The sequence below is a fragment of the Tupaia chinensis genome, unplaced genomic scaffold (genome assembly GCF_000334495.1).
Source record: "Tupaia chinensis unplaced genomic scaffold, TupChi_1.0 Scaffold000423_1, whole genome shotgun sequence".
In the NCBI taxonomy this organism is placed as follows: Eukaryota; Metazoa; Chordata; class Mammalia; order Scandentia; family Tupaiidae; genus Tupaia; species Tupaia belangeri.
This window is the reverse complement of record NW_006159928.1, coordinates 4,925,827-4,936,509: the sequence shown is the minus strand read 5'-3', so window position 1 is coordinate 4,936,509 and position 10,683 is coordinate 4,925,827. Positions and strand designations below refer to the sequence as shown.

The window sequence follows — 10,683 nt, the reverse complement described above, 5'->3', positions numbered from 1 at the left end:
TATATATATAGGTTTAAAAAATAGTGAATCTTTTCAGAACATTTGTGGCAAATTAGAAATGACTAAAATGTCTATTAATAGAGAATGAAAGATTATTTATTAACTATTTAATAGTTTATACTCATGAAGATTGAAAACATAGTAAAACTTTTCTATTAACAATGTTAGGATTTTTTTCTTTTAATTAAAGAGATTTTTGCTATAGGGTATGTGTGCTTGCTGGAGGGACAGAGAGAGATAGAGACAAAAAGTGAAAAATCACCCCCCTGGAGGGATAGTCACACCACAGTCCCTTCTCTTTCATTTTCCTCTCAGGATTTTGGGCATGGGTGCAAATGAACTTGACATGAGTTTCAAGCTGCTGGATCTGGGACTCAAACCATAGTTGGCCATGTGGTAGTCCAGTGATGAAACCATTATGCCATCTGCTGATCCCCTGTTTTTTGTTTTTTTTTTTGTATCATGTTTTTCAATTTTTATTATTTTTATTTATTTATTTATTTATTTAGAGAGATTTTGGCTATTGTGTGCTTGCTGACTAGACTGAAAGACAGAAAACAAGAAATCACCACTGGGGGAGGGGGGTGGTTACACTTCAATTCCTTCTCCTCCTGATATCTTGGGCATGCATACATACATGCTCAGAGTGAGTTTTAAGCTACTGGGTCTGGGACTTGAACTGCAGTCAACTATGTATGAGTCCATTTACATAACCATTATGCCATCTGCTGGTTCCTCTTGTTTTTTGTTTTTTAAATTTTGCTATAGGACACACGCACTCAGAGAGAGAGAGAGAGAGAGAGAGAGAGAAAGAGATAGAGAGAGGGAGAGAAAATACCCACTATGAAGGATCTCTATACTACAATCCCTCCTGTATTTTATTTTTGGGGTTTTGGGCACACATGCATATATGCCCTGCATATTTTTCAAGCCTCTGGGTCTGGAACTTGAACCATGCAGTTGACCATGTGGGAACCAGCAACCATCACACTACTGGCTCAGTGTTAGCAATAAAAATGTATGGATGTATGTTCATGTACATGTGTGTGGGGACACACACATATCATATAGCTTTGACTATAGAATAATACAGAGGAAAACAACCCAAAATCTTTGTGGTATTGTCATTGCTCATTATTGCATTGTTAACAACAATACCTAAGGCTGATTGAATTTAGAAGAATAGAAGTTTGTTTTGACTCACGATTCTAGTGGCTGGAAAGTCTAAAAGCTGTCCTGCAGCATGGCAGAGGGCAGGATTTCAAGCAGATTGACTATCCATCTTTTTCTATGTCTCATTCCCTTTGCTAGCTCTCAATCGTAGGGGCCTGGCCTTCATGACATTCTTATACCAAAAGGCTCCACTATAGAACACTAGGAAGAAATTAAGATGAACTAAGTTTTCATTTAACACCTTAATCATACAATCAAGTCCCAACAGATTAATTTTTGGGTACTTTCAAACTCCAGAACTTGAGCAGTCATCATCCAAACTGTAGCAAGTATCAAAAGTGGTTAGCTTTGAGTGGGATTCCCTTTATATCTAAGATTTTCATAGCTTAGTGTGTTTAAAAATAATGCCTTAAGCAGTTATGATCTTATGCTAAAATTTTATTGACTTTATGCTAAAATTATAGGAAGAATCAAAGAATAATAAATAAGACCACATTCATATATAGTCTTCATTTGTAAGGATGAAGTAGATAACTTTAACAATAATTCTATTTTTATAAAGCAATTAGTGATCCTTTTGTAAATTAGCTTAACACATTGTGCCTTTTAGTCTTTTTTTACTTTTTCGTCGTTGCATTAAAAATGCTCATTTGGGCTATAAAAGGAAAGACAAATAAGTGAATAATAAGATACCAGTCTTATTACTACTCAACTTTTTAAATTGGGGATGCTGTTAATATTGAAGAGGTTTTTACTAATTTAAAATACAGTTCATTTATTCATGTGTTATATGTAGAATCCATTAATGATTACTCAAATGTGGGCTATATTATTTTCTGAACATGTAAAAAAGAGGAAATTGTTAACAACATCTGAATGATTATTTCACTGTTTTGTGTGTGTGTGTGTGTGTGTGTGTGTGTGTGTGTGTGTTTTGTTTTTTGATTTTTGTTTTTAAAGATAAGGTCTTGTGATATCAGGATCCTCCTGCCTCAGTGACCCAGCTGGGATTAGAGGTGTGCACAGCCATACCCATCCACTTTTTTAGATAAGGTCTGGCTCTGTTATTCAGGCCTGCCTTGAGCTTGTGATTCTCCTGCCTCATGCTCAGGTCATTGGAATTTTGTGTGTGCTACTGCACCTAACCTTTAAGTTGGGTCAGGAGTTGAACTGGGTGGTCCCAGCCTGCAGAGCCCAGCATCTTAGTAGTGTGTACCACTGCATGGGTACCTTGCACTGAATAAACATATGTAAGTTCTCTACAAAGAAAAATATAAATTATGTGGGTAGGAAATTTACCCTTTGGGAAATGTATTTTAAATATCAATGGTCTTACCAGTCAGTATGTCTAAAGCCAATATGTTAGGAAATAAAGTTTGATAAACTATGAAATGCCATTTAAAACTCTTTCAGATGTGTATAGTTCTTTAAAATACAAATATAAATATAATGCTGAGAATGATCATTTTATTTTATTCATGCCCTTATTTCTGCTTTTATAAATGATTACTGTATTAAAGTTGCTCAGGGCGGAAGCAGGCCTCTGTGAGAAGTAAGGTCTAATTAAAATTTGATGTGTATCTTTAAAAAAATTTTTTTGAGTGATTTTTTTGGGAGTAATGTCTTCTAACACAGTAGAAATCCATGATGATGAGATACCTCTCCTCTAGAGGATAGTACAGGTGTTGGTGGGTTGGACTTTACAGCTCAAAGGCAAACAGATATGACCCTGGGTCTTATCCTAAGTTGTGGGTCTATAAGTGGCTGTCTTAGTGCAGCTTGTCACAGCATCTGCTTTTGGTCTTCGGAGAAGCATTGCAGCCTACCATGGCCTAAGTTCTCAAGGTGCTTATCAAGCTCTTAGGCTTATTTATATTTCGAAGTTCAGTAGATCAGATTTTAGCTCACATATCGTGTTTTATAATGTCTGATGGTACATTCTTGAGGCAAGGGGAAGTTTATTCTAAGTTTTCTTTATATATGTATATTTTAAAATTTGCATTTAGTCATTGTACATATTTACAGCATACAATTTGTTTTTTTCAAAGTATACGTGCATTGCATATCAAGCAAGTCAAAGATTACAGTATACATCATCCTCAACAAATAACTTTCCAGTTCTAAGTCTGTTAATATTTTTTTCTTGAGCTCCTTCTTCCCACCTCCCACTATGCACCTCCTCCTATACTGTCTCTGGTATCTACACTTGCTGTCTCTGGTTTTTTAGATCCCAATTACTTTTGTTTCCTCCATAAAGTGGGAATATTTGGAATATATTGAGTAGGGACATAGAATGTCTGTCTTTTATAGTCTGACTTGCCTCACTTAGTATTAAATATTCTATATTTATATACTTTGTATCAAATGACAGGAATGGCTATGATAAAAGAAAATGAGGAAAGATAAGTGCTGGAGAGGCTGTGGTGAAAAGGGAATCCTCCTGCACTATTGGTGGCAATATAAATTAGTATAGCCACTGAGGAAAACAATATGGAGGTTTGTTAAGAATCTACAAATGGAGGGACCAGCAGTTGTGTCTGTGTCACTGGACTCCCATGTAGTTGACCGTGGTTCAAGTCCCGGACCCAGTGACTGAAACTCATGCTGGGCACGTGTGCATGCATGCCCAAGATCCTGAGAGATTGGAGGAGGAGGAATTGCAACGTGGCCATCCCCTCTTGGGGCTGATTTCTCACTTTCTGTCTCTTTTTGTCTTTCTGGCGAGTACACACACTCTATAGCAAAAACTCCCCCCCCCCAAAAAAAATCTACAAATGGAACTATCATATAAATGGAACTATCATATGGACCCAGTAATTCCACTCGTGGATATTTACTCAAAGAATAGGAAAACACTCATTAGGAAAGACGCTTGCATATCCATGTTTCCTGCAGCATTATTCACAACTGCTAAGACATGGAATCAATCTAAATGCCCAAGATAAATAACTGGATCGAAAACATATCGCACATTGAACACTATGGAATACTACTCAGTCATAATAAAATGAGATCCAAGTTTCACTTACTGAGTTAAATAAGACATCACATACTCTATGAGAGAGGGAAAGTACACTACAAGTTCTTTTTCTTTTTCTTTTTCTTTTGCCAGAGGACATGTACACTTGCCAGAGAGAAAGAAAATGAGAGCATCTCTTTTTTAGATCATGGTCATGCCACAGTCCTTTTTCTTCCAATCCTCCTTTGTGTCAGGATTTTGGAGATGCACACACATGTGCCTGGAGTGTTTTTCAAGTCACCAGAGCCAGCCTCTATGTTCCAAATTCTTATTATAGTGAGACATATCATTCATGTAGCAATCTATGTAAGTGTTTAGAATCATTTCAAAGCTCTCTACCAATAGGGTTGGATTTTGCTTACTGATACAAGTATTTGTTTTAGAATTTATATTAATAATTGAAATAATTTATATTACTTATTTATTACTGAATTTATGAACTTTAAATGCCATCTATTGCAAGCCCCATAATAATCTCATATATATAATACACAGAAAAATCTGTTTTATAATCAATGAACTGCAGCTAGATCATTAAGCTAGTCTGCCTAGTAAGTTCTATACATATCTGAAAGAATGGGACTACCAAACTAATTTTACCCAAATCTTGATACTTAACCTGACAGAATGTGATTTTCAGATATTTTTAACATTGACAGTGGTAACAATATTGTCTTTTCCTTTAAATGCATTTATATATGTCTTTTGTTTTCATTGAGGAGGCAAAACCTGATGGATTGGTGGCTGATTCATCAGCAGGTAACTTTACTTAAAGCAGTTATTTTTTTCATTTTCTTCTTTCTCATTATTCTTTTTTCTTTTTTGTTTCCTTTTCGTTGGTACCTGCTAATGAATTTTGATATAGTGGTTATATTTTATAAGCTTTATAATAGTGAAGATAACAATCTTATTTTAGGATTAGAAAGTTACCTGTGAACTTAATAAATCAATCAGTTAATCAAAATTTTAAGTTATTTTAAACTTCTGGAATATTACATTAATACTGTTTTTTAATTAAAATTTTAGTGTATTTTCAAAAGTGAAATAGTCCCTGTCCCTTGAAATAAACTGATGGGGGACCAGCAGATGGCATAATGGTTATGTCGCTGAACTCCCATATAGTTGACCACAGTTCGACTATCTATTAAGCCATCTGAATCCGGTGGCTTAAAACTCATGCTGGGTGCATGTGCTTAAAAGTGTGCCCACAATCCCAAGAGAAGAACGGAGGAGAAGGGATTGTGGCCATCCCCCTGGGGTGTGATTTCTCGCTTTCTGTCTATCTCTGGTGAGCACATGCACCCTGTAGCAAAAGTCTCTTAAAAAAAGAAAAAGTAAGAAATTGATGCAAGTAGCATCTTTGTGACTGTCTTTACTAGAGAAATACTCAATGAATAATCAAAAATATATTTCAAAATTAGTTGTTGTATTTAGTTTCTTCCAAAAAATTTTCTCTTTATGAGAACTAAGTATTAGTTGACTGCATACTTTAATTGATTAATTTTTTTCAAGGCCTTGATTATTCTTTATCATTTCTAATTTCATCTGGCTTTATAACTAATTTTGTCAGAGGAACAGAAGATATTTCTTTTTTTTTTCAGTTGACAGGTATAAGAAAATAATTGTGAAATGTGAAATCAAAATAACTTTTAAACAAATATTTATAGATTATATGGAGGTAATTTTAAATATCTCTTTCATTATATATGCCTGTAAATTGTGATTATATATCTTAAATGACTCAAATGTCCTAATTCTTTAAATGTGAAAGTACTTATGCTCAGATAATAGACATGTGTTGATTATATTAACTACTGTGATGATTATGATATAAGTAATAATAATTTAGCATATATAATTAATCTATTTGAATAACTGGTGCACTTTGTTTGTAGAACTGCAATCTTTGGAACAACAATTAGAAGAAGCCCAAACAGAAAATTTTAATATTAAGCAAATGAAAGACTTGTTTGAACAGAAAGCAGCCCAACTTGCTACTGAAATTGCAGGTAAACTGAATCAGAATTGCTTAGTCAATAAAAAATTATCTCATTGTCTTTTCACCATTATATATACTAGAAATATATTTTAGTATAAGTCATTTGCTATAGACTATGGTGATAATTAGTGGAATTTAATGATATCAGAGTTGCTATGTAAATGATTTGTTCTCATACCCCATACATTACAATGTTTGTTAGTAACTAGATGTTCAGTGGAACTTAATAGAGACAAAAACATTTGATTTTTAAAAATTTTTTTGCCACAGGACATGTGCACTCTACATAGAGAAAGAGAAAGGGAAAATAAGAAAGTACTCCTCACAGGACATAGTCACGGTGCAATTTCTTTTGAATTTTTCCCTCCTTCTGGGATTTTTTGCATGCACTCATATGTACTTGGTATGTTTTTCAGGCCTCTAAATCTGGGACTCGAACCATGCATTTGACCATGTGGGTTCCACCTGCTTTAATCACCATGCCATAGATTGGCCAACATTTGACATTTTTTAAGTTCACTAATATAATCAGAAGTATGATTTCATTATATATATTTATGGTTATCTTAGGAATGTGAATTTGAATTAGAATGATATATACATAGCAGAGTAATATATAGGAATTTGTAACGCAGGCCTTCTCTAGATTAATGTTATGAAACTAATATTTATATAATTATCTTTAATTAGATATAAAGTCAAAATATGATGAAGAAAGGAGTCTTCGAGAAGCTGCTGAGCAAAAAGTGACACATTTGACAGAAGAACTAAACAAAGAGGCAACTGTAATTCAAGATCTGAAGACTGAACTGGTAATTGAAATTCTTTTCTTAAATTTGTTTCCTTTATTCATGAATATTCACATATTCTCATGTGTGCATGAGAGGGAGAGAGAGATAAAAAGAGAAAGCATTCCCTAACAGACCGCAGTCATACCTTAGTTCTTTTCCTCCAATTCTCCATTCCATCAGGATCCTGGTAATGTGCATGTGTGTGCATGTATTGGGTGTGTTGAGAGGCTGAGATTTGAATACCAGTTGGCCATGTGACATCTGGCTTCCTCTGCACAGTGCTTAATGGCTATACTACTGAACTGGTAATTTGTAAACCATTTATTGAAATATATGTACTTTTATACCTTCCTAAATTAAAAATGAAGTATATACTCTGAAGAAAAATTATAAAAAGCATAGGTTTCTTATTTTTTGTAGAGGTTTTAGGTATAGGGAATACGTGCTCACCAGAAAGACAGAGAGAGACAGAGAGTCAGAAAGTGAGAAATCACCTCCCAGGGGGGATGGCCATGCCACAGTCCTTTTTCCTCCATTCTCCTCTCAGGATCTTGGGCATGCACACACACGCGCCTGGCGTGAGTTTAAGCCACCTGGTCCAAAACCCAAACCATGGTTGATTACAAGGGAGTCCAGTGACATAGCCACTATGCCAACTGCTGGTCCCAAAAAACATAGTATGAGTAAAATTGAGGAAATAAAAAATTCTCTATATTCCACCACTAACATATGCATAAATAAATGTATGTATATACGTTTAACTATATCACATATGATTTAAAAAATAAAAATGGAATATTATAATATATAGCTTATTACCTTAATGTTTTTGTTTGTATGAGATTACCTGTTTTTTTTTAGCAGTTTCTATGTCTGCATATCTAGTTCTGACCTTTCCATGGACTTTAATTTCATAGATCCACCTACTTTTAAGATAATTTTGATTGAATTTCTAGCTTTCATTTTAAATTCAACAAGCCATCATATTTCCTCTATATTTCTGCCTTTGGAGCCATACTTCTTCAACACTCTTCCCAGGCTTAATAACCTTGGATCTGTCCTTGAATTCCTTCTTTCCTTTATTTATCATTAATAAATATATAAATAAATGAGTCAGTTATATCCAATCTGTAGCAAATCCATATGATGACACCTGCACCTTCATTTTTTTTAAGTTTATTTGTGATAGAGGCTTTGTATGTGTGTGCATACATGTGTACGCTTTTGAGAGAAAAAGGTATACATCCTCCCTGTTTGCTCAGCCCTCCAGCCACTTTTCAGCTTGTCAGGCTGTTGGACATGTACATGTGCCCATCATGTTTTCAGGCTGACCAGGACAGGAATCCAAACCCATGGTTGGCCATGTGGCTCCCAGCACTGCAGTTCAGTATGCTACTGCCTGTGCCTCTGAGGCAGAGCCTCCTTCATTTTTATTACCAGAAAATAGGATAGAAAAAGAATGAATGTAGGGGTGACTCTATGGCCTGATGGTTAAGTCAGCCAGATCCTACAATGGCTAACCTTGCATTTTGAGTTCTAGGCTTTGAAAAGCAAGTCTGATTGATGTGTATGCATATTAAAATCCTGAAAGGAAGAAGGAATGGAGAAGAAATTGCAGCATGATAATTGCCTATGGACTGTGCTTTTTCCTCTCTTTCTGTCTATTTCTCCCTGGCAAACCCATGTACCCTCTGGCAGAGAAAAAAAAAAAAGAATGAATACAACATTTATCAAGTCATTATTATGACCAATAGGTATAGTTTGTGAAGGAAAGGAAAGCAAATGCAGTGCTAAAGATAATTGTGAATTTGCTAGATGGTGCATTTAGTGTTAATACTAGTAAATACTAGATAGAGTGATGAGATGTGGTTTATTGGTGGAGGCTGGGGAGATTGTCAGAGTTCAGTGCTTGGAGACTAAAAATTGATATTAGGGAATATTTTTATTTTGATTTCTCTCTAGTGAAAATCATTTAAAAGATGTATATTATTTTAGTTTTTCGCTGTAATTCTTAATTAAAGTGTCTTGCTTCACAGCTTCAGAGACCAGGTATAGAAGATGTTGCTGTGCTGAAGAAAGAACTGGTTCAAGTTCAAACACTAATGGATAACATGACATTGGAACGTGAGAAAGAATCTGAAAAACTCAAAGATAAATGCAAAAAGTTGCAAGCAGAGTATGCTAACTCAGAGGTAATAAAGTACAATGTTTTTAAATGCAGTTGATATTGATTTGTATAGTGTATGCTGTTGAATGAAGCTAGGATTATTTCTCAGTGACCTATCTAAATAGTATTTGTCTATCTGTCTTTTGATCTGATTAATGTCTATAGTCAATATAGTCTGATAATATGTTTTACTTTTGCTTTATAAAGCTAGACATTTGGAGAAGAATGTTACATAAAACAGTACTATAAGTATATTGTGGAGAGATGGTATTTAAAATTAAATTTACTCAATAAATGGTAATTGAGGTTATCTCCATTTGTTAAGAACAAAGAAAAAGTGGAGTGTTCTACAATGTATCTGAATATGAAAAAAATATTTATTTTACCAGCACTGTTTAGGAAAGACCAGTTTTCTGGTAAGCTTATTTCTAATTGATACACATTGAATTATGTAGTTGAAATAAGTCTTAAAAATAATTGAGTCTACCTAAACTTGAAGTTCAAGCTGAGCATTTGAGCACGCAGAAAGAGGTGATCTGGAATCTCTTTGCTGTTCTGTTTTGATCCCTTTGTGCAGCAGATTCAGTAGATATTGAGGAATATGTTAACGCTAATAGTATTTGGATGTTTGGCTATAGTTCCCTTAGATCTCTTTACAAACACAGTGAATGGAGATTGAAGAGCACAGAGTTGAGATAAAAGAAAAAGAAAAGGAAACAGAGAGAGAGAAAAAAATAAGAACTAAGAAACAGAAAAAAGGAGAAAAAAAAAACAACTAAAAAATTATTTTTTTAAAAAAAGCAAAAAATAGAAGAAACATACCATCCATCAGATTACTAGTGATCACTGCAGGGCTACAAGGAATATGGGAAAGCAAGAAAATACCTCTCCTCCAAGGGAAAAGAGTGGCCCCTCTTCATCCATAGACAATTCAATGGAAATCATGGAAATGTCTGATAAAGAATTTAGAATATTCATAATGGCAAAGCTAACAGAGATGGAAGAGAGACAATTAACTGCAGAGGAGAAAGGAGATGCCGAGTTCCAGGAGGTGAGAAAATTCTTGCAAGATATAAAAGAGAAATTACACTTTTTAAAAAAGAATCAAATGGACCTGTTAGAGATGAAGGCTATAATACAGGAAGTCAAAATCTCCCTTGAAAGTATTAAAAGCAGACTAGATCATACAGAAAACAGAATCTCAGATGTAGAAGAGAAAATTGCTGGCCTAGAAAAATCTACCTCGAAGATTGAGAAAATAGCCCCCCAAAATGAGAATTAATATATGAGAAATAGTAGATACCATCAAACATCCAAATATTTGGATAATTGGTGTCCAGAAGGCAAAGAAACTCATAAGGGCATTGCTAATCTGTTCTATGAAATCCTGCAAGAGAACTTTGCAAACCTAGAGAGGCACTCAAAGATCCAGTTCCAAGAAATAAAAAAGACCTCAAAGAGAATCAACCCTAAAAGATCTTCTCCAAGACACATTATAGCCAGATTGACCAAAACCACAGACAAAGACAAGATA

The 10,683-nt window shown here is 34.6% G+C and overlaps 1 protein-coding gene across 3 annotated transcripts in view; it reads left to right on the top strand.

The window, feature by feature from the left end:
• EEA1 (early endosome antigen 1) overlaps nucleotides 1-10,683 on the top strand; it is a 143,717-nt gene that overhangs the window by 49,838 nt on the left and 83,196 nt on the right. For all 3 annotated transcript variants that reach the window (XM_027774335.1, XM_027774334.1, XM_006154829.3), the window contains 4 exons: nucleotides 4,912-4,951; nucleotides 6,088-6,201; nucleotides 6,882-7,003; nucleotides 9,019-9,174. In XM_027774335.1, coding sequence (XP_027630136.1) covers nucleotides 4,912-4,951; nucleotides 6,088-6,201; nucleotides 6,882-7,003; nucleotides 9,019-9,174 — 432 coding nt within the window. The remainder of the gene's footprint in view (nucleotides 1-4,911; nucleotides 4,952-6,087; nucleotides 6,202-6,881; nucleotides 7,004-9,018; nucleotides 9,175-10,683) is intronic.